This window comes from Chanodichthys erythropterus, chromosome 14 (genome assembly GCF_024489055.1).
Source record: "Chanodichthys erythropterus isolate Z2021 chromosome 14, ASM2448905v1, whole genome shotgun sequence".
Taxonomy (NCBI): domain Eukaryota; kingdom Metazoa; phylum Chordata; class Actinopteri; order Cypriniformes; family Xenocyprididae; genus Chanodichthys; species Chanodichthys erythropterus.
Genome location: NC_090234.1, coordinates 3,153,469 through 3,178,081, shown reverse-complemented (window position 1 = coordinate 3,178,081; position 24,613 = coordinate 3,153,469). Strand labels below are relative to the sequence as shown.

Genomic DNA, 24,613 nt, shown 5'->3' with positions numbered 1-24,613 from the left:
ATATATATATATATATATATATATATATATATATATATATATATATATATATATATATATATATATATATATATAATGAAACCCCTATATCATTTATTGGATAAATCTTTACCACAATAAAATTATGTATGGGACTCGCATTCATTTCTGTAGAGTTTTTGACAGATATGTAAGCTGTGGGGCCCATTCTCCTCTGACAAGACACACACACACACACACACAGGTTTGTTTTGTTAGGACATCGGTGAGGACATTGCATAGACTTCCATTGATTTATATCAGGTCACCTAATCCAACCCTTCCTCCTAAACCTACCCATCACAGAAACATGTGACATCACTAGATTTAAATAAAAACATATTTTGGCTGATTCAAAACTAGTGAGGACCAGTCAATGTCTCTTGTTAAAGTATTTCACAAAATGAGGACCTCACAAGTATAGCCAAAACAACACACACACTTCCCATTCCACATATATAATATAATATCAGTGGAGACATTTACACTGGAAATTATAATCGTTTCAAGTTTAGCTGTTTAAAATATAAATAAAAAACTGCTCTGTCATTAAATCCGATGAAATCTGCATATGAAATGACAAAATAATCCAGCAACCGGCTGTGATTGGTCCATCCTGAGCAGCGCTGAGGAAAGTCTCAGGCACCACGTGACAGCGGGTTCTGCTTCAGCAGAGCAGATATTATACTTATTATGATTAAAATATGATATGAATAATGACATCGAAAAGCCTGACATATGAGTGAAATTAATCAGTGAAGAGAAAAATAGGAGAATGATGATGTAGGGCCGCGGAGCCCCGCCCATTCGCGCGAGTGGTCCAGCAGACACGCCCTGCCTCCGCATCCCTCATGACAACAGCAGCATCCTCCGCCATCACATCACTGCGCCCGACTCCAGCAGCATCACCTCCCGAGCATCGAGGACAACAAACACAGCATTTAACAGCACCACAGCAAAGGGCTTCAGCAGCAGCATTTAAAGCAGACATCTGGAGCTTCGCCTGATTCGACGCGCAGACGCCATTTGCTCGAGTTCAGGCCGTCACGCTACCGTCTTCTGTTCCCATACAGATATAACACATCCCGTTTTAATCTAAACTCGCGTTATCGAGCAGAATCATGACGGACGCCGCAGCTGAGTGTAACATCAAAGTGCTCTGCCGCTTCCGGCCTCTCAATCAGGCCGAGATCCTGCGCGGGGACAAATTCCTGCCAACCTTTCAAGGGGACGACACCGTCATCATCGGGGTATGATGAACATTCACCTCCTTTACTGCAGATTCAACACAGACACAGAGATCTTTAGATTAAATGATGAGATGAATTATCCCATGATGCTCTTGATGTGTCAGTATGACGTCAGCACATATAGAGGATGAAGGCCTCATCCAAGAGTAGCTGAAGTATGACAAAAATATCGTTCTCTATGTCTTATTATCTTATTACCTCATATATATATATATATATATATATATATATATATATATATATACATATATAGATGAGAGAGAGAGTTTGAGAGTTTGAATGAATGCAGGGAGTGGCTGATGATTTGTGTATAATGTTATTGGGAAGGGTGAAATGAACTAAGCTGAAATATAAAGTAAATCTATAGTGAAAGTAGCTGAATGTGAAGGATTATAAAGGATAAAGCTGACGTTATACAGTATGTCTCTCCGCCGCCGTCTGGATGTGACGTGATTAGTGTTATAATCAATAACTGAGTCCAAACAATGACGTTTCCTGCTTGACTCTCCTCTTCCTCTGTGTCTGTTTATGGGTCCGCAGGGAAAATCGTACGCCTTCGACCGCGTGTTTCCCACCAACACCACTCAGGAGCAGGTGTACAACACCTGTGCGAAGCAGATCGTCAAAGGTCAGTGTGTGGAGCTCTGGGTGAAGCTATCGGACTGTAGCAGCTCTGATGTGAAGTGTTAAAGATAATATGTGTGTGTGTGTGTGTGTGTGTGTGTGTAGATGTGCTGGGAGGTTACAATGGCACCATCTTTGCCTATGGACAAACCTCTTCAGGGAAGACCCATACCATGGAGGTACAATCATATTTCAGATAACATAAACATTTGTACATTATTACAGGTTCAGAGAGTTCATTTTGGACTGTTTTTACCTGATTTTACATTATAAAAATAGCAAAATTATTTACAATATTTACAAAAATGACCTTACTATCAAAATGGAAAGTATTTAGAATAACATCCATTAAACATTACTACTAAAAATGGCAGTTTTGTTTTGTAAATGTCATTGGTCAGCAGAGGTCATGTGTGCAGTTGTTCAGTGTCGTCGTCTGGATCAGTTTATGGGTGTAACACGACTATCTAAGCAATTTGGCTTCCTTCTACCATGAATCGACAACAATAAAACATGTTTTTCTTAAAGTATCTAATTAATAATACACAATGCCATTGATCTGACTGCACTGACTCTATTGGTCGAGAACTGAGCTGGACCATGACAGAGCTGTTTTCTACAGAGCGAATTGGGTTACACTTGATTTTGACTGCAAGTATCTTTGCTTCAACTTATTGTACTGACCCGAACCCTGACCTACAGTCTGCTAATACTCTAATGAGAGTTCATCCACATGCATATGCAGCTTTACTGATAGTCAACAGAATGTCTAAAGGGGAGCATCAAAGTATATTAATTGGAACTGAATCAACATTGAAAGACTTCAGCTGAACCATGACACTGTTTTCTTTACTAAATTCTGTTTGCATCGATTCATTATTTTTCTGCTCTGAAACAATCTGTATTGTATAAAACTCTATTTAAATAGAGATGACTTGACTTGTTTAGAAGCTCGATCAGACCAGGATGAATTTTAATAACGAACTGTGTTTTTTTCTTCAGGGAAACCTCCACGACCCGCAGCAGATGGGCATCATTCCCCGCATCGCAGAGGACATCTTCAACCACATCTTCTCCATGGATGAAAACCTGGAGTTCCACATCAAGGTACACAGAGCTCCTGATAAACCTGACCGCTCCTGCTCTACCAGTGTGAGTCCTTCTCAAAATCAGTGTTTGCTTTCCTCAGGTGTCCTACTTCGAGATCTATATGGAGAAGATCCGGGATCTTCTGGACGGTTTGTAGGAAGCAGTAATAGTGCAGTGTTACAAGTTCAGTGCAGTGTTGTTTATACTCCTCGTTGTGTTTCTTTCCTCTTTAGTCACAAAGACCAATCTGGCTGTGCATGAGGACAAGAACCGCGTCCCTTACGTGAAGGTGATTTATCACAACCCCATGTTTAGTGAGACTTTGATTAAGCTTTCTATCAATCCTAATGACGTGTGTGCTGTCAGGGCTGTACCGAACGCTTCGTTTCCAGCCCGGAAGAGGTCATGGACGTCATCGACGAGGGAAAGTCCAATCGGCACGTCGCTGTCACCAGTGAGTGCTTCTAAAATCATCTCTAGAAACACATATATTCATATGACGAGGATTAGAGAGTGACGTTTAATGTGATGTTGTTCTGTTGTCAGATATGAATGAGCACAGCTCTCGCAGCCACAGCATCTTCCTGATCAACATCAAGCAGGAGCATGTGGAGACGGAGCAGAAACTCTGTGGAAAACTCTACCTGGTGGATCTGGCCGGCAGCGAGAAGGTCTTTTGCACGAATACTTCACCCTCATGTTGCTTTACACCTGTATGACTTTCTTTCTTTTGTGGAACACAATATATTTGTAATTAATGTTGGGTTACTCACAACATTGGACCCTATTAGAGGATTAGTTCGCTTTCAATTCAACTTTTCCTGATAATTTACTCAGCCCCATGTCATCCATGTCAAGATGTTCATGTCTTTTTTTCTTCAGTCGAAAAGAAAAGGTTTTTGATGAAAACATTCCAGGATTTTTCTCCATATAGTGGACTTCACTGAACTCCAGATGGTTGAAGGTTCAAATGTCAGTTTCAGTGCAGCTTCAAAGAGCTTTAAATGATACCAGATGAGGAATAAGAGTCTCATCTAGAGAAACTATCAGCCATTTTCTAAAGAAATGTAAATGTATATGCTTTATAAACACAAATGATCACCTTTTAAGTGGTTCCGCCAAAACCCCACTTTCGTTTTCTCCAAAAAGTTTACACTGTATGTCCTATGCCTTCCCTATTCTACTTCCGGAATGAATACGGTGTCATTTAAATTTTCTGGAAGTAGAATAGGGAAGGTGTAGGACATACAGCGTAAGCTTTTTGAAGAATACGAAAGTGAGGTTTTGGCGGAACCACTTAAAGGTGTTAAAGAGGATGTTTTGTTTTATACATTTTTGCAATATTACTTGAAACTGTCTTTACTAACTGATAAAAGACTATTTATTAGGTGCACTGAAAGGAAAAATATTAATATACATCATCTGTGCACGAGGTAGGGCCTTAAAAACATCAGCCAATCGTTTGTGTGATCATCGCGTAATCGATTGGCCCTCTGGCTTGTCAATCACTGCCGTGACGTTCCTTGTGAGAGACGAGTGCGGCTGCACGCTCCAGTAACTTTCCACACTCCACAGGCGCCACATGCAGTGTTTTTGTCCGGAGACAGGAGTAACAACTGCAGATTATGAGTTACCTGCGGTGAGTCCGACATAATTAATCCAAAAAACACGACACAGCGAATGCCGGTGGTAAACACTCGTGTTCCAATAGGAGTGCATGAGTTTTGGGAGGCATTCCCTTGAAATGAGCTGTGAAGGAGGGGGGTTGTTCTTACGCATGTGCTCATTTAAAAAACTCACTAACAGTCGTTGGATTCTCAGTCGGCAAAAAGATCCTCTCTATCACCTTTAAAAGATGATCATTTGTTTATATAAAGCATATACGTTTACATTTCTTTCGAAAATGGCTGATCGTTTCTCTAGATAAGACTCTTTATTCCTCGTCTGGTATTGTTTAAAGCCCTTTGAAACTGTAATTTTGACCTTCAACCGTTTGAGCTCCAGTGAAGTCCACTATAAGGAGAATAATCCTGGAATGTTTTCATCAAAAACCTTAATTTCTTTTTGACTGAAAAAAGAAAGACATGAACATCTTGGATGACATGGAGGAGAGTAAATTATCAGGAAAAGTTCATTTAAAAGTGAACTAATCCGTTAACTTTAATTGTATGGCCATGAATTGCAGGAGACATGTTTTCTGTTGTGTTCCACTGATGACAGAAGGTTATCCACTTCTGATGCGGAAGGAAGCTATTTTCTTTGAAAAGAGAAAAACATCTAGAATGTCAATGTGCAGTGAACTGTAAAACTATTTGTGCTACAAACCAGTGTGTTTATGATTGTGACATTAATTAAATGATCAATATCACTCATAGCCATGCATTATGGCTGTATATCAGTACAACCGTGATTCGGCCACAGGTAATCATATTGTGCTTATATACAACCATATTTCACGGTTACGAGTGTGATGTTGCGTTTATACAACAGTTCAGCAGCACAAGTGTGTAAATAAATAAAAACCACAGAGTGTCTTTAAAAACCCTCTTTTGTGAGGAACTACTTCCTTCCACCACAGATTAAAATCTCAGGTTGACAGATTAACAGTTGAGCCCAAGATCTGTTACTAATTCTAAAGGTTCACCTCAGAGTCGCTTCATTGAAACTCATGGTGTTATGTAGGGTATTAAGAGAGACAGACTGACTAAACAAGTGTATTACCTGAATCTGTTTAAATGTCTGACGAGGAAAGCAATATATTTGTCTTTGTCCTTTTAAAAGTTAAGGGGATTTCCCACAGTGCTAAAACAACTTCCTTGTTTACAACCAGTCCCGTTCCACTCACAAAGATAGTAATAATGTAACTTTCAGTGAAGTCCATATCACCACACTGCAAAAAATGCTGTTCTTACTTAGAGTTTTTTGTCTTGTTTCTAGTCAAAATATCTTAAAGTTCTTAAATCAAGAAGCATTTTCTTGACAAGTAAAAATTATTTTCTTGTTTTCAGGAAAAATAAGTCAAAATTAAATAAGTTTTTCCTTAAAACAAGCAAAATAATCTGCCAATGGGGTAAGCAAAATAATCTTATTTCAAACCAAGAATAAGCTATATAATCTTGTTTTCAGTTTGGACTAAGATTATTTTGCTTACTCCATTGGCAGATTATTTTGCTTGTTTTAAGGAAAAACTTACTTAATTTTGATTTGTTTTTCCTGAAAACAAGAAAATAATTTGTACGTGTCAAGAAAATGCTTCTAGATTTAAGAACTTTAAGATATTTTGACTAGAAACAAGACAAAAATTCTAAGTAAGAACAGCATTTTTTGCAGTGCAACACTAATGAACCCTTTCTCAATACCAAATACAGCATGTTATTTATAAAAAATAATATTTATTGAACAATAATATTTAAATGACAAAAATAGCCATTATAAAAGTCAGTAGGAAATAGCAAACAATTCAGTCAAATGTACAAAAGCAGCACTCTAGTACAGGATTTAAGTTAAATATAACCTAAATATAAAGTTATAATACTTAATTTTCCCCTTAACCCAAAATGATTATATACCCCAAATTAATTATATCTAATGTTTAAACACTATCTACATATGAGCCAGTGGAAAAGAACTGGCCGAGACGAAGCTGTTCTCAGCGGGTACTCGAGCACCACTGACGGCCTGGAGCTCGCAGTCTCGAAAGCATCTAAACAAATTGCAAAATACGTTCTGAAGTCTAAATAACTACATTCTCACCTAATGCAAATTATGCAAATGGTGAAACGGTTCCAGTGCTGATACTGGGGAAATATCACATGGCTCTCAGCCAATCAGATTTGAGAACCAGAAAGAGCTGCTGTATAAAATAATATAACAAATACCAGTTTGCAGTATCAGGCAGTATAACAGACTGGTTTTGAACAGGTAAAATAACTGGAAGCGAATGACACCAGAAGCCTGACACTTTCAAGCTACAAATGCCTGCGCCTGCTCGCATTTCAAAATGAAGGTGGATACAGGCAGAAAAACAGGAATAAAGCCTTACCTAGCTGCTGAGGAGTATACAGCGTGTGTTCAAAACCAGTGTTGACCTCAACAGTTGTCATAGAGAGTTAAATTCACCCTTCTCTGATGCATGATATCATGCCATGTTGTGACATTCATGACTCTTTCATAAATAAAGAAATGAAGAAGAATCAAGCAGACGGGTTAAGAGTGTTTGTGGCGTATTTTCACATGCAGGTCAGCAAGACGGGTGCGGCTGGAGCCGTTCTGGATGAAGCTAAAAACATCAATAAGTCTCTGTCTTCTCTCGGAAACGTCATCTCTGCTCTCGCTGAAGGAACTGTAAGTGCACTCATGCAAAAACACACACTCACATATATATTTGTGTTTGGTTACACTGACGCCCCTCCTGTGTGTGAGCAGAAGACTCACGTGCCGTACCGCGACAGTAAGATGACCAGGATCCTGCAGGATTCTCTGGGAGGAAACTGCCGGACCACCATGTTTATCTGCTGCTCTCCCTCCAGCTACAACGACGCCGAGACTAAATCCACGCTGATGTTTGGACAGCGGTACGTCCCGCACAGAAACACATGATATGCGGGAAAAACGTATAGTGGCCACAAATTATTTCAGTCGTATCCAGGGGTGAGCTAACAGGACTGAAGCCCCAAAATAATCTGTTACCTTGTCTTTCTCATGGAGGTGAACAATCAATCAGGAAAAATAATTGTGCATACAATTACAGTTGCTGCGCTGTGAAAACTGTGAAAAAAGTACATATTAAAGCATTACTTTAGTTTTAACGGTGAAAAAGTGCATGGTAAGAAGTAGCTAAACGTTTATTATCTGACAACTGTTTCACAGTAGAAATGTTCTCAGACCAACAGTGGTATCCAGTGATGCAAAATACTTTTTCTCTGTTTATCAAATTTCACCATTTTGAATTGAAAAAAGGCTATTTTTTTTACCTGTTTCATGTTTCATAACTGAATGTGACGAAACAAGAAACGTTTTGCATTTTTGAATGTGTGCATATTTTAAATATTATTTGCAAATGGTTTTAAATTGATTACTTTACAACTACGAAGACATTTCTTTTTCTTTAATGCCTTAAATCACTTTAAATACTTTAACTAAAGGGTTAGTTCACCCAAAAATGAAATATCTGTCATTAATTACTCACCCTTATGTTGTCCCAAACCTGCATGACCTTCGTTTGTCCTCAGAACACAAATCTTTTGATGAAATCTGAGGGTATCTGATCCACACATAAGCAGCAATGACACTGCATCTTTTAAGGTATTAAAGACATTGATGAAATGATCAATGTGACTACAGTGGTTAAATCTGAATGTTATGAAGCAACGAGAATACTTTTTGTGAACAAAAACAAAACAAAACAACGACTTTATTCAACAATCTCTAGTGATGGACGATTTCTAAAAAAACACTGCTTCATGAAGCTTCGAAGCTTTACAAATCTTTTGTTTCAGTTGATCGGAGCGCCAAAGTCACGTGATTTCAGTAAATGAGGTATCGTTACGTCACAAGTCTTTTGAAATTTCAATAGTTCACATGACTTTGGCAGTTTGATACATGCTCTGAACAACTGACTCGAAATAATAGATTTGTAAAGCTTTGAAGCTTCCTGAATCAGTGGTTTGAAATTGTCCATCACTAGATGTTGTCGATAAAGTCGGTATTTTGTTTTGCTTTTGTGCACAAAAAGTATTCGCGTTGCTTCATAACATTAAGATGTAACCACTGTAGTCACATTGACCATTTTATCGATGTCTTTAATACCCTTCTGGACATCAAAAGATGCAGTGTCATTGCTGCTTATGTGTGGATCAGATACCCTCAGATTTCATCAAAAAGATCTTAATTTGTGTTCTGAGGACAAACGAAGGTCTTACGGGTTTGGGAGAACATAAGAGGGAGTAATTAATGACAGAAATTCAATTTTTGGGTGAACTAACCCTTTAATTAATTCCCTTAAATAATCCAATTATCCAGTCTGGGCTAAAGCCCCTAATATCCACTGACCCCAGAACTGCTGTGTGAAAGCGTTTATTGTTTTTGGTTACATTTTAAGTGTTGAACATTCTGTTGGTGTAAATCAATGGCAGATTTTAAGTTGAATTAATTGCAGAACATTGTGGTGGGGAAGAAAAGGAGCTGCAATGCAGTGCTGATTTATGAGACTGAGACCGGTGTGTGTGTGTGTTGTAGTGCTAAGACCATCAAGAACACGGCCTCCATTAACCTGGAGCTGACAGCTGAGCAGTGGAAGAGGAAGTACGAGAAAGAGAAGGAGAAGAGCAAGAGCTTGAGGGACACCATCCAGAGGCTGGAGCTGGAGCTGCGGCGCTGGCGCAGCGGTGAGCCTTTGAACTGCTCGCATGAGTCAAGTCAGTTTGATTTATACAGCTCTTTAAACTAATTTTGTGTGTATTAGTTGATTCCAAATTTCACTGCAAGTCAATATACAGAAATTGATGGAAGTTTGACCGGGGTCTTGTTGGGGTTTGTGCGACAGTCTTTGTGTTGTGGTCAGAGCTGGATACAGACCGGATCAGACTGACCCTGCTAACATTGGGATGATCCTGGGGATGAGACAGTGAAAACACCATTCTCTATTGTTTTGTGATGTGTTTTCGATTCTGGTGAACCTAACTAATACAGCATAACAATCAGCTAAGGCAGTGGTTTTCAGTCCTGGCCCTGGGGATACACCTTAATAAACACACCTGATTCAGATCATCAGCTCATTAGAGCAGAGAATGAACTGAACTGAGTGTGTCAGATAAGAGAGACATACAAAATGTTGCTTCCTAGGACCAGGATTGAAAAGGGATTTACAGTAAGATGGAGTGTCTGCCTCCTGAACAATGCTAGGAAGACTGTTCCAAAGTTTAAGAGCTAAATATGAAATTGATCTACCGCCTGCGGTTGATTTTGATATTCTAGGTATTATCAGCTGGCCTGAATTCTGAGATAGCAATAAACGTGAAGGACTATAATGCATTAAGAGCTCGCTCAGGTACTGGGGAGCTAAACCATTTAGTGCTTTTAGATTTTAAATCTATACGATGTTTAACAGGAAGCCAACGCGGTGTTGACAGAAGTGGGCTAAAATAGAAGTGGGCTGCTGTGTTTTGGACCAGCCGTAGTTTGTTTATGAAGCATGCATATAAATCTGAGTATCTGTGAAAAAAAGTGGCGTAACAATGAAAGCTAGGTCACCCAAGGGAAGCATGTACAAGGTGAAAAGCAAAGGACCTAGTACTGAGCCTTGTGGCACTCCATACCTAACTTCTGATTGATATGGCATTACCTTATTTTCTTATGATAACCTTATGATAACGATCAAGATATATAAAGATATAAACCACGCTAATGCTAGATCACTGATGCAGTATAATTTTCAAGCCTATGCAAGAAAATCATGGACAATAGTGTCAAAAGCAGCACTAAAGGCCAATAACAGAGCAAGTCATTTTTAACTCTGATGATTGCAGTTTCAGTGCAGTTATATGCTCTAAATTGTGCCTGAATGTTTTCTCTGATAGCATTTTATTTTTCTGCAGAAGTGAACATAGAACTATTTTTGATATAAAAGACAAATTCTGACAAATTATCTTAGTCCTACTTAAAAGATTAACTTAGGGTTAGTTCACCCCAAAATGAATATTCTGTCATTCATTACTCACACTCATGCTGTTCCACACCCGTAAGACCTTCATTAATCTTCGGAACACAAACTGAGATATTTTTGATGAAATCCAATGGCTTAGTGAGGCCTGCATAGGGAGCAATGACATTTCCTCTCTCAAGATCCATTAATGTACTAAAAACATATTTAAATCCGTTCATGTGAGTACAGTGGTTCAATATTAATATTATAAAGTGACAAGAGTACTTTTTGTGTGCCAAAAAAACTAAATAACGACTTTTCAACAATATTTATGAGCCGATTTCAAAACTGCTTCGGAGCTGTACGAATTGAATCAGTGAATCAGAGCAGCCAAATTCACATGATTTCAGCAGTTTAGCCATTCAATAGGAGATCTGAATCACCAACTCGAAACAAAAGATTCATAAGGTTCAGAAGCTTCATGAAGCAGTGTTTTGGAATCACCCATATAGATATTGTTGAAAAGTCGTTGTTTTGTTTTTTTAGTGCACAAACAGTATTCTCGTCGCTTTATAATATTAATATTGAAGCACTGTACTCACATGAACTGATTTAAATATGTTTTTAGTACCTTTATGGACCTTGAGATTTTCAATGGCTTTGCTCTCATTTTGCGGATTTCATCAACAATGTCTTAATTTGTGTTCTGAAGATGAACAAAGGTCTTATGGGTGTGGAACGACATGAGGGCGAGTAATTAATGACAGCATTATCATTTGTGGGTGAATTAACTCTTTAAAAGATAACTTGCTAAATTAACTGCTAACTTAAATGTTTTTGGGACATATCCTAATGATAAAATGACAAATGGGACACCAAAGAGTTTCACATCAAGTGTGCCACTTGGGACAGGGCCTTTCCTGAATTCGTCAATACACTGTCTGTAAGGTGTTACGTAAGGTCTGAGGTGATGCTTTTATATATATATATTTGATTTATATATTTGACTTCCTGCTCTCCTTGCTCAAATATCAATTGAAAGTCCCTGCTAAAAACAAACCTAAACCAGCCTAAGGTTGTTTGCTGATCGTATCCTGATGTGTTTTTCCATAGGAGAGAAGGTTCCTGAGACGGAGCAGGCAGATGCTGACGTGGTGAAGCTTGACGGCAGTGATGAGGTGTCTCTGGATAATGAGAGATCATCGGAGCGCCAGCGGGAGAGGGAGAGAGACTCTGACTCCTCCTCTATTGTGGTGCGGATTTCTGAGGAAGAGCGGCAGAAATACGAGGAAGAGATCCGCAAACTCTACCGACAGCTGGACGATAAGGTGAACACTCACTAATCACATTATCACTAACAGCAAATAAAGACTCACTGCACTGTATCATCTATCAGATTACAGAATATATGTGCAAAACAAGACAAACAGGATTGTATCGCTGTCAGTGTTTTATTTGCCCTCACATCCTTCACTGTGTGTGTGTGTTTTTTAGGATGATGAGATCAATCTCCAGTGTCAGCTGGTGGAGAAGCTGAAGGAGCAGATTCTGGATCAGGATGAGGTACATTTGGACCGTGCTGTAATGGCTGTTCAGTTCAACTGATACATTTATAAGTGTTAATATATGAATTACTCAAAAATAGTGAAAGGCATGTACATCCCAAAAAGAGTTTAAATACAGGTGCTAAACAAACAAAAACATATAGAAAACATACAAGATAAGTCAGCACACTGATGTAATGCTCCCAAATAATTTAGTGATCTCGCCAAAAACAGAACCTTGTGACATTTCACCAGAACAATAAAACGAAAGATTAGTAGATGCACACATTTAATTTGCATAAGCTGTAAATTAGGGCTGTCAGCAAGGCCGAAAAACTGAACTAGAAATTTTAATTTAAATATTTACAAAATTCTAATTATATTAAAATATTATTTCAGGAAAAATACTAGTGAACACTAGATTTTTAAAGCAGCAATCAAAAGAGGGTGTGGTGAATAAACCCAAACCAAAATGCACTGGATGTTTTGGTCCCCGAATCATTTAAAATTGAGGATCTAACGATGCTCGATCCATAACTTGTATTTTCCTAGTACGAGGTGCTCATTTCAAGTACGTTAATGTTATTAAAATCCATTCAGTGTACATGCTTGATAAATGAATAGCCCTCCAGTGCATTAAGAAAAAATAACTTACTGTTCAGCGTCTGCTCACGAGGATCAATACGACCGACTATGATTGGATTATTTGATCTGGATCTGTTCTTTCCAGACTTCTCTTCTTTAAAAAAACATTGTTTGCTGATTTTAATATATTGCTTGTCATTTTTTCAAAAGTGTTTTCATTCAAATTGGCGCTAATTGGCATGCTACTCATCTTAAATTTGAATGCACAGTTTATACATTCAGGTGTCTTGAATTCAACAAATTTTCAAAGATTTTCATTTGCAAATAAGCAAACATTTAATTGAATTCACATACACTTAGTAGTTAAATGCTATGATGAGCCACAAAATACATTGATTTTGCCACAATTGAGCATCATGTGGCATGATGGCAGATTCGCTATTTTATAAAGACCCAAAACATGGTTTGTTGCCCAATCCGATTTTAGTCTGGGATGTGAGGATTTTTGAGGGATATTTGCTCTTTTTCTAGCTCATATTATTGTGCGTGTTGCAGTTGCTGGCGTCCACGCGTGGCGACAGTGATAAGGTGCAGACGGAGCTGGGCCGTCTGCAGACGGAGAGCGAGAGCGCCAAAGCTGAGGTGCGGGAGGTGCTGCAGGCGCTGGAGGAGCTGGCGGTCAACTACGACCAGAAGAGTCAGGAGGTGGAGGAGAAGAGCCTCCACAACAAACAGCTGGCCGAGCAGCTCAGCCACAAGATGGTGACGCCCGCTGCCTTATTCTCACATAGAGGCAGTGAATGAATGACGCGTGTTCACTGGTTCCTTTGCTTTCTAGGCGAACCTGATGGAGCTGGAGGCGGAGCTTGCTCAAATGCAGGAAGTGAGCTCGCAGCAGAGGAAGCGCATCGCTGACGTGTTGAACGGGCTGATGAAGGACCTCAGCGAGTTCAGCACCATCGTCGGCAATGGAGAAATCAAGCTTGTGAGTCCTCTCGGATTACTTTTAGGGATTATTATAGGTCATTTTCTAAAATTCCTTTTAGTTAAAATGTTTCTGATTTCCATTTTAAATAAATTCCATGGTTAAATAAAATTTTAGTAATCAAAAACCATGCTTAATTAAAATCATGAAATGTAACAGTAATTTATCAAAGGTTCTAGTGCCTTATAAAATCCGTTTTATTTTTCCCAAATTGTGTGTTTTCCATTTTCATTTTTCAAAAGAAACCTCTTCAGACCCCACTGCATAATTATCCCACTTATAATGCGGCTACTTGCCACATGAGTAAACAAAATATTAATTTGACATTTTATTACCTGAAGATGACTTGCAGCAGTATCCGCTTGAGTCACTAGATGGCGCGATTGAAGAACCAGAATTGAGTATTACAGGGAGCCATGATATGACAAAAGCAAACAGAACCTTTTAAATGTGACACGACAAATCCCTGACAGCAAATTGATGCCTTGTTTTATTTCTGATGATCTCCATGGCTTGAAAATATTTTTCTGTAGTATACAAGAGGGGGGTCTGGCAGAAAAACTTTGGGAACCACTGCATTATGGTAATTCGCTTTCCTTTAGTTGCAGTTGTGTGTCTCTGTAATCTCTGTGTCTGTGTGTGTGTAGCCGGTGGAGATCAGTGGTGCGATCGAGGAGGAGTTCACCGTGGCGCGGCTGTACATCAGCAAGATCAAGTCTGAGGTGAAGTCGATGGTGAAGCGCTGCAGGCAGCTGGAGAACATGCAGCTGGAGTGCCATCGCAAGATGGAGGAAACCAGCCGAGAGCTGTCTTCCTGCCAGCTGCTCATCTCACAGGTGTGGCTTCATTTTCATCAGGCCGTCAATTTGCACAACAATATATGACATGAGTCTTTCTGATGCTAGTAGATAACGTGTGGTGCTTGTCAGTAACTTTGTGTCTTTGTGCATGTTTGTGAGCAGCATGAGGCCAAGATTCGCTCTCTCACAGAGTACATGCAGAACGTGGAGCACAAGAAGAGACAGCTGGAGGACAACTATGATGCTCTCAGTGAAGAACTGTACATGTTGCAGAACTCAGGTAAGACACAAACACACAATTAACATCTCGTAGACACAATGTTTTTTTTTATATACAGAAGTGATATAAACCCCAATTGTAACACTGTAAAATTATTATTATTATGAGAGGCATTTTTGAACTCTAACTCTTCCTAAGCTCCAAACTCTGCACAGACCTTCAGACTCTTATGACAGATTTCCAAATCGGCCAATATTTTCATAGATTTCCCAACTTCAAAACATCTAACTGTAAAAACTCCAAGAGTTGTCAAGATACATCTCCCTGTGTAGTGTGAGACAGGATTCAGGATCCATGTGCAGATCTCTTTATTAAATGTAAAGCCAGAGGAAGTCCAGAAGATAGGCAGGAGTGGTTCACAGAGAATCAGAGTAGCAATAAACAACCCAACTACAGGCTAGTAAAGAATCCAAATAGGAAGGCAAAAGGTTTAGACACAAGAAGACAAACCAGTGGCAATGCTTAGAATTACAACACCAGGGCTGACAAGACTACACAAGGAGTCTTTTGTATTCCAGTGGCCAATATCCATCCATCCATTCATTCTCCAAATCACATGTCCTCTGTAGGGTCGCAGGAATGCTGGAGCCAAACAGCTAATATATAGTCCAGTAGCATAGTCATACTACTCTAAATTACATTTTGATTTCACCCGAGCGGGGTTCAATGCAATATAATGCACAAAGGACACTTGTCGTTGGTAATAAATCAAAAGTTCTGTATTCATTAGTGTTCCACATGTCTTTTATCCATTCATTATCCTGGTGCTTGTCCGGGACCATGTCCTGGTGGCAGCAGGCTAAGTAGGGCTTGCCTGGCAAGTCCAGAATGATATATCTTCTACAAGATATATCAGTCTGGTCAGTCCGCCCTCCGTCGCACCTCGAGTCAACTCCAAACCGTACCGTGCAATCAGATTTGTTTATTTCAGTGAAGCAAATAGCGTCGTTTGGTACATACTTATCATCTGCAACTTACCGCAACTCCTCCTGGCGGATCCCAAGGCATACCTGCCGGCAGCTATCACACTGTAGCCCAAGACTGGTTGCCCACTGAAGCTAAGCAAGGTTGAGACCTGGATGGGAGACCCCCTGGGAAAACTAGGATGCTGCTGGAAGAGGTGTTAGTGAGGCCAGCAGGGGGCCCTCACCCTGTGATCTGTGTGGGTCCTAACGCCCCAGTATAGTGATGAGGACACTATACTGTCAAAAAAAGCATCATCCTCTGGATGGGACATAAACTCAAGGTCCTGACTCTCTGTGGTCATTAAAAATCCCAGGATGTCCTTCGAAAAAGTATAGGGGTCTAACCCTGGGATCTTGGCCAAATTTGCCCACTGGCCTCTGCCCATCATCATGGCCTCCTAATCATCCCAATATACAGATTGGCTTCATCTGTCTCCTCTCCATCAATAAGCTGGTGTGTGATGGGCATTCTGGTGCAATATGTTAGATCTCAGTTGGACATGTCCGGAGCACCTCCATCGGGAGGCATCCTGACCAGATGCGCAAACCACCTCAACTGCCACCTTTCGATGAAGAGGAACAGCGGCTCTAATCCATGTCTCTTCCGGACATCACAACTGTCTCTCGGGATCAGCCCACACACCCCGAAAAGAAAATAATTTCAGACCATAGGTGAAGGTCAGAACATAGATCAACTGGTAAATCGAGAGCTTCACCTACAGGCACTGCTCCTGCTTCACCACAACAGTCCAGTACAACAACTGCATTGCTGTCTTCACAGCACCGATCAACCTGTCAATCTCATGATCGACCGGCACCCACTCGTGAACAAACACAAGATATTTGAACTCCTCCATATGGGGCAGCAACTTACTCCTTAAGGCTGATTTATACTTCTGCGTCAGTCGGAGCCTCTGCGCCGTAAGCTATGTGTCTGTTTTCATTTATACTTCTGTGTCGTTGTCCGCGTCGATGTGCATGCAGACCACTAGTAGGCATTGTCCGCGGTCATGTTGAGTATCAAGGCAAAAGCTGAAGAAGAAGCAGCTTGTCATGTACGTTGTCAGAGAATCTTACAAATAGAAGCGGCAAATAGGTAACGACTTTTGTTGAGGTTTGAATTCATGTGTCGCCTGAAACAGATCGTTTTTCATTCCTATGGAAGTTGAAAGCGCTCGCTCTTCTTCTATTGCACCGCGCCAGTTTTTTTGACCAGAGGGAGAGGTTCTAGCAGACCAATCACGCCATACACTCGACGCAGAAGTATAAATCAGCCTTTACCCGAATCACCTTAACACAGTGGAGGGGTTTGAGTGTCTCAGTGACCCTGGGAGAGGATTTGCTGGACATTTAACTCTTGGTAAGTTTTTCCTAGTCAAATTGGTCCCAGATGAGAAGCCAGACAAAGTGTGACCCAATACATCCGCTATCCTGCCTGGAAGAGGGAATCCGGGAGCCCTCTTCATAGACGGCATCTACTAAAGATAATAACGATTACATGTTTCTTTTGTGGTTGTTTATTGTTGGTTATGGTCAGTTTTCAGAGAAAAACTTGCACAATCAAGTTATTAGTAGATGATAAATGATAACACAACTTACCTGTTGGTCAAAACAAAAAGCACAGGATTGGGCCTTGCTTTAATTTCCCACATTAGGTGTTATTTCCCTTTGCTGTAAAAACCAGAAACTCCAGCCAGGGACGGGCCACCAAAAAAGAAAACAAGGATGATTTGTCTTATGGTCGTTCTGTCAAATTTTCTGGCTGACTGTGAAAGAAAAATTCAAGCTTTTAAAACCTTAAGACTGCTTTCACATGGAGAAAATACGTGGATAATGTGTCCCGGGATTTGATCCTGGCGACATTACTAGGTCCCCATCCCAGGATCGATCCCAGAATCAATCCCGGGATGTGTTTGAATTCACACAGAAGGCACTCTGGCAATTTTCTTGGATCAACGCACTGTGTGAAAGGGGCTCTTGACAAACCTTTTTTATTCCTCTTCTAAGACTTCGGCTGATTTTAATTAACTTTAATCTTTGATTAACTTTTTTATCTACCAAATTCAGAACTGTCTGAAGATCTGTGCTGTCTTAGCATGCTATAAATCATGCCCAAAGGCATTCGTTTCAGATTCAGCGCACTTCTGTACTGCTGCTGTTCACTGAACTGCTACATTAATGGTTCTATATATATGTTTATATCAGAGAGCCATGTGGCAGATCTGGATGGAGGAGAGAAGGCTGACAGAGAGGCTGATGGGAAAGTAAGTCGGACATACATGGGTCTAGTATTTAATACATGAACAGTCCTGTGACTAGTGTACGGAACACATACATGTTATGATAAGAGAGATGTTGCACATGATGTGGTTATTATTCAAAATAAGTCACTAGCAGCATTCAAGCACATGGACACTAGGAAGGTGTGTGAAATAGTATTGGACTTTTGTCACATGAGTTGTGTTTATTTGTGTGTGTTTTTGTAGAAGTCCGCTGGTCGTCCAGTTCTCCATGCAGAGTCTCGTCAGAAGCAGCTCAGCCACCTGCGGGATGAGATTAATGAGAAACAGCGACTCATTGACGACCTTACCGAGTCAGTCTCATTTCTATAACACTATTCCTGTATATATGAGCATGAGTGCCTTCTGATAGCATTACACAATGCATTATAATCACTAAATGTTGTAAATGAGGTCACAATGTGTCTTACAGTAAGAATCAGGCTCTAGAGCTGGAGCTGGCTCATGTGCGGTCCAGTTTCAGTAACCTGAAAATGCAGGACGACACCAAGAGCGCCTGTCTGGAGCAGCTGTCGTACGTTTTTTACTATTGCACAAATACATTGATTGTATAGCAACTGTTTGTTTGATCATGTTGAGAGTGTTAAAGAGGACCTATTGTGTAAAGTTTTAAAGTCCCTCCAGCGGGAGTTCTTCTCTATATCAGTGTCAGTGTTTCTGAACTCCCTGAAACGCCTCCATTGTAGTCTTGAGTTTTATTCACAACATTCCGCATTTAAATATTTAATATGCATAATAAAGGGGCGGGGCCTGGTTGAGTTAGTTAGTAGTGTGTTGAAACTGGCGGTTATGGTAAGGGGCGGGACATTTCCCAAACACCAATTACAACACACTGCTCCAGCCGACCATTCAGAGCACATTGTGATTTCAGAAGGAGGGGCTTCATAGAGACCGGAACTAAACAGAGCGTTACTGACAGACTGGGAAGAGAGGAGCTGCAACAATGGAGAATATGAGGAAAACTATGAACATTCGAGCAGGAAAACCTGTTCTAGTAGAGCCCAAAAACAACATCAAGACTTTGTAAAAGGGCATAATAGGTCCTCTTTAATGGATGCTACAGTGTGCAATGAATGCTTAATGCGTGTTAAAGTTTGAGTTTTCTCTTCAGGTTTCAGCAGGAGAGACACGAGCAGTCCAAACAGGATCTCAAGGGCCTTGAGGAGACTGTTGTACGTTTCTCATACAAACTCCTTTTTTTTTTTTTACATCATTCTCATCTGAATTTGTGCACCATGATGATGTAATTTTAGAGTGTTTGCTGAAAGCTGATCACTTTATCACAGGCAGAAATATATTATTTATAGGTTTGTACGTGAGCCTACACGTTAACCATTGGAACCATAAATACACATTACTGAAATAACAGAAGTGCTTGGAGAACAGCCAAATCACTTATTGTCAAAATGAAGTATTTTTTTAGTTTCATATTTCATCTGTCAATACGTCTGTCTCTTCACTGTGTTCCTGTTGATACCAGACTTCCATATTTGGTACTACATCCACATATGTCATAAATGACATGATAACTGTCCGTGAGCTCCCTCTGCTGCTCTGGCTGAAAGGATAACAGTAACAGTGAAACACTCACACCTCCTCAGATCACATAATTTAGTGGAAAATAAAAGAAATTTTTAACTTTATAAAAAAACTTTAAAAAAAACTTTATAAACTTTAGGCATATTAACATGAGTGGCGATACTCAGAAATCATCTCATCTTCTTCAGAAGTCAGTCATCTTTAGGGCCATGTCCTGATAACGAATGTGTTAATAACCAATACGGATATTTCACTTTCATCTAGTTGTTTGTGGTCTCATGTGGCTGCTTCTCTCTCTGTCTCAGGCTCGGGAACTCCAGACCCTCCACAACCTGCGCAAGCTGTTCGTTCAAGACCTCACGACTCGGGTTAAAAAAGTCAGTTCCACATGTGAACATGGATATTTTGCTTCACAAATGATCCACTGTTGTGTGACTTTCTGACATGTTTTCCTTACACAGAGTACAGAAATTGGACCTGATGATAGTGGGGGGTCTAACACTCAGAAACAGAAGATTTCCTTTCTTGAAAACAACCTGGATCAGCTTACAAAGGTTCATAAACAGGTCAGGACGCACTTTCAGAATATATTTTATGTAAATGAATTCTTAAGGCCCCGATATGCTCCCGGCAAATTCTTTTTTGTTATTCACTTAGGGGTAAAAAGAAGTTTGCAATACCACTACAGTGATTATACTGTTAGCAAACATCTCAACGCCACCCACATTTACATAAATATGTAAATCTATCTGTTGTGTAGAAAACAGCAGTTCAGAAAGCATCTGATCATAGTGATGTGGATGTTTGCACCCGCTCTGCAATTGACCCTTCGCAAAGACCCGCGGACGTCAGTACACACCATTTTTCAAGTTTAAGTCCACCAAGGTTAATCTTCTAACTCCTGACTGCTTTGTCGGACAAAAAAATGGCGGATTCGGCGTTCTGATTGGTTAGATCGCTTGTCAATCAAACTCCCTGCAAAGGGTCAATTCCGCTCTCCAGTCACGTCATGTTTATTTAAACGATTTCGCTTTAAGTATATCATGGCCTTAACATAAATTGTTGCATTCAGTTAAAAGTGACAGTTTTCATAAGAATCGATTTACCTTATTTCCTTCTTGTGTTTCATAAATGAGAACTGTTGTATTTGTATGAATCACAGTATTAAAACATTAACAACTACACCTTTCCAGATGTGATTCATGTATTGTTTGATATTTCTAGGCTTAAATTCTAAAATAAAAAGATACATATATATTTGCTACTCTAAATATAACAAATAATGTATACAAGTAGTGCATACCCAACAAACCATGTAATTAAAAGGGTTAGTTCACCCGAAAATTAAAAATACTTTCATCATTTACTCATAAGACTTTCAAAACCATTAGACTTTCATTCATATTCAGAACATGAATGAAGATTATTGTAATATTTTGAGTGCGTGAAGTTTCAATGGTGGGACAAAAATTATATGTCCCAAGTTTCAAAAAACTCCTAAAGAGGTTGTAAAAGTAATCCGTATGAATTGATCGGTTTAATCCAAGTTTTCTGAAGAGAAATGATTGCTCACAACATACGCAGATTTACACTGTTTTTCAGCTTTGACCAGGAACAGAGTACAAGCTCCTGCATTTCATAATGTTGTGTCCCTTTATGTATAATGTATGATAATACTAATTTCTGATGAAAATGTTTGTGCAGCTGGTACGTGATAATGCAGATCTGCGGTGTGAGCTTCCGAAGCTGGAGAAGCGTCTTCGTTCTACGGCTGAGCGGGTTCGGGCGCTGGAGACAGCACTGAAGGACGCTAAGCAGGGCGCCATGAACGACCGCCGACGCTACCAGCAGGAGGTGGAACGCATCCGTGACGCCATGCGCCTGCGCTATCCTTTGCGGCGTCCCAACGCTGCTCAGATCGGTACGTCTCAATATGATGTGCACAGTGCATTGACATGTAAAACATTTTAAAAAATAAAAAGGTGCTTCTCATGTTTTAGTTCATGATGTGTTTGTTTTAACCTCTGACAGCTAAGCCAGTGAGACCTGGACACCATGTCGCAGCCACATCCCCCACCAGCTTCTCCACACGCGCCAGCAAACCCGCCACATCCTACAGCAATGCCCTCTTCCTGCAGGAGGAGAAAACTGCGCTTCAGAAAACCAACACGTGAGTGTCAGTCCTCGCTGTCCTGGTCCTGTCTGTCTCTCGTCTTCTCCTCCTCTCATCTGCCCTTTGTTCATTTCAGTGTTGGATACAGCACTGTGAGATCCACAGACATACCGAGCTCCTGTCCGCTCGACGTGGAGAACGGTAAGTGTGAGTGCTTTGACGGCACCAAAAACAACAGTTTTCCACTGGAAATGTTGTTGGTGCTCGTACTTGTAATTCACAAGTATCAATTTGATATTTGGAAATAAACTTATTTTATTCTAGATGAACTGGGAAAATAAAGTTACAGATGAAACAGATGTCTGTCAACTAAATGCGTGTGTAGATGTAGAACAGGGATCGGCAACCTTTTGTCATGAAGTGCCGTTTTGAATTTGCTCCAGTTGAAAATCTCCAACATTGATTGCAACAGCTTCTTTTCTCTTGGAGAACGACTGGAGCTGAATTCTGCAGGAAAGCGACTCTCCAGGAACGAGGAACCCTGATCAAAATAAAATACGTCCATCTCTCTATTTCTCATGTGAAAGTGCCATAGTTCCCATATCATGGGAGAGATCTACACTCTTGAAAATAAAGGTTCCTTAAGGTGGTTTCCTGCCATAGAAGAACTGTTTTAAGAATCTTTCAGTGAACAGTTCCTAAAAGAACCATTGTTTCGTTAGTGTGAAGAACATTTGAATAGTCTAAAGAACTTTTTTCCACTATAAAGAATCTTTCATGCAATGGAAATTATGCCCCTTTTACCAGATGTAATAAAAGTCTCTGGTGTCCCCAGAATGTGTCTGAAGTTTCAGCTCAAAATCCCCCACAGATCATTTATTATAGCTTGTCAAATTTGCCCCTATTTGGACGTGAGCGAAAACACGCCGTTTTTGTGTGTGTCCCTTTAAATGCAAATGAGCTGCTGCTCCCGCCCCCTTTCCAGAAGAGGGCGGAGCTTCAACAGCTCAACAACAACAAAGCTGGAGAATCTCATGCAGCCAAAATGAGGAAAGTGTTCAGCCTTACATTGTTCAAACCGGAGTCGACACTGATGGAGAGACTCAGGAAGAAGTTACAACTTTTAGACGTTTCTGAATGGTTAGTGGATAAATTGATGTAGTTGTTGTGGAGTTGATTCAAATCTTTTGTGCAAAACCCGTATGGACGCCCACTACACACAGCGTACCTGTTTGCCAAACAGAGCCATACACACCAGGCTAACGTTTATGATCGCTATCAAATGCTGTAAATGGTCCTTTTTTTTTCCAAAAATACTGCTCATACTGAAACTCTCCTTTTTTAGCAATCGAGCTTGCCAGGGTCAACTTGCAGGCTCTAATGAGACTCTAAATAGTGTTCAGTGCTCATCTGTGCAGCCAACGACAGAACAGTTAGCATGCTTTGCTCCAACTTTGGCCATGGCGTTAGAACTGGTACATTTGCAAAAAACAAAATGGCTACACAGTGGGTTTAAATATGCAGGGGCGGTAATGTTATAATAAAATCCCCTTCCTACGTCACAAGGGGAGCGAAACATCTGAGTTACTGGGGTGTCGTTTTTCATGTTTTCTGGGTTGGTAGGTGTTCCAGGGACCTGATTATAGCACTTAAACATAGAAAAAGCCAGATTTTTATTATATGTCCCCCAAAATAGCTCTTCATGGAACTATCGATGCCAATAAAGAACCTTTATTTTTAAGAGTGGGTTACACTTTATTTTGATAGTCCACTTTAGACATTCTACTGACTATAAGTAACTTTGCAACTACATGTCAACTAGTAGTCATTAGCAGACTGTTAGGGTTCAGGTTTGTAGAATAAGTTAACATGTAGTTGCGAAGTTACTTATAGTCTTATGTCTGTTGGGGAGCATCAAAAGCAGGCGAGCAGGGCGGGGCCGAGAGCTGTGGGAGCGGAGCGAGCCCCACGGAAGAGCTCTGGAAGGATAAAAGGAGGAGTGACGACAGTGAAGGACGAGAGAGAACCAGGCCTGGGACTTTATGTTGTGGTTTTGTTTTAGTTTATGTGGCAGTCGTCCGTGAGGGCCTGTCGCTTTACTTTCATTTTGTTCTTTGTTTATTTTATTATTAAAGTTATGATTAACATTTGCCGGTTCCTGCCTCCTCCTCCTCATATCAACAAACCTTGTTACACAGATATGAAGCAGACAGTCTACTAATACTCTAATGACTGCTAGTTGACATGTAGTTACTTATAGTTAGTTGAATATCTAAAGTGGACCATTGAAATATAGTGTATCTGTAGAGTGGAGATTTGTTTTGTGTCAGTTTACCCAGAGATCCTGTTATTGTAAAATCTTCACCTCAGGCTTCTGATGTTAGACAAGCAGGTTTAAAAGGCCAGAAGCAGCTTTTCATAGACACTGTATGTTTTTGCTAATAACAGTTGTATCCTTTTATTCTGTTCCTTTATGCTTTTCAGGAAATAGCACAGACATTAATGATAACAGGTAAGTGATTGGATTAGTTCCAATTAGCTTGTTTATGTTGTTATGTTGAAATGTTTGAGCTTTTCACGGGCTGCTTCTGTGTTTCAGGAATGATGTTCACTGTGGCAGCATGGTAGACGATGCTTCACGAATCTACATCATGCAACAGGAGACTGCCGCCAGTTAATCATTTAATGTAAGCAAACACAAACACGCACATAAATAGCTAAGAAACCAATGATTTCATCAGTGTATTCTGTAAAATCTCCTTTGGTCCCACTTTCTCCAGATATTCCAGTTGTCTGCATGCAGCCGTTCAGCCTTCGCCATCTCCTCCAGAACTTTAATTCCTAGACTTCTTGGCTCTGCACTGTCTTATATTGTATGG

At 40.1% G+C, this 24,613-nt stretch overlaps 1 protein-coding gene across 1 annotated transcript; it reads left to right on the top strand.

The window, feature by feature from the left end:
* The first annotated feature begins 914 nt into the window (after positions 1 to 914).
* kif5aa (kinesin family member 5A, a) lies at positions 915 to 24,579 on the top strand. The gene is made up of 29 exons (XM_067408886.1): positions 915 to 1,268; positions 1,809 to 1,896; positions 1,998 to 2,071; positions 2,895 to 2,999; positions 3,082 to 3,130; positions 3,215 to 3,270; positions 3,348 to 3,435; positions 3,528 to 3,652; positions 7,221 to 7,325; positions 7,407 to 7,555; positions 9,219 to 9,397; positions 11,737 to 11,951; positions 12,118 to 12,186; positions 13,308 to 13,514; positions 13,591 to 13,737; positions 14,385 to 14,573; positions 14,700 to 14,817; positions 17,988 to 18,046; positions 18,269 to 18,375; positions 18,495 to 18,596; positions 19,194 to 19,254; positions 19,927 to 19,998; positions 20,083 to 20,187; positions 21,326 to 21,542; positions 21,653 to 21,791; positions 21,871 to 21,935; positions 24,219 to 24,246; positions 24,334 to 24,421; positions 24,515 to 24,579. The coding sequence occupies exons 1-28, from the start codon at positions 1,140 to 1,142 to the stop codon at positions 24,410 to 24,412; spliced, it is 3,126 nt and encodes a 1,041-aa protein (XP_067264987.1). The 5' UTR covers positions 915 to 1,139; the 3' UTR covers positions 24,413 to 24,421; positions 24,515 to 24,579.
* Positions 24,580 to 24,613: the final 34 nt, after the last annotated feature.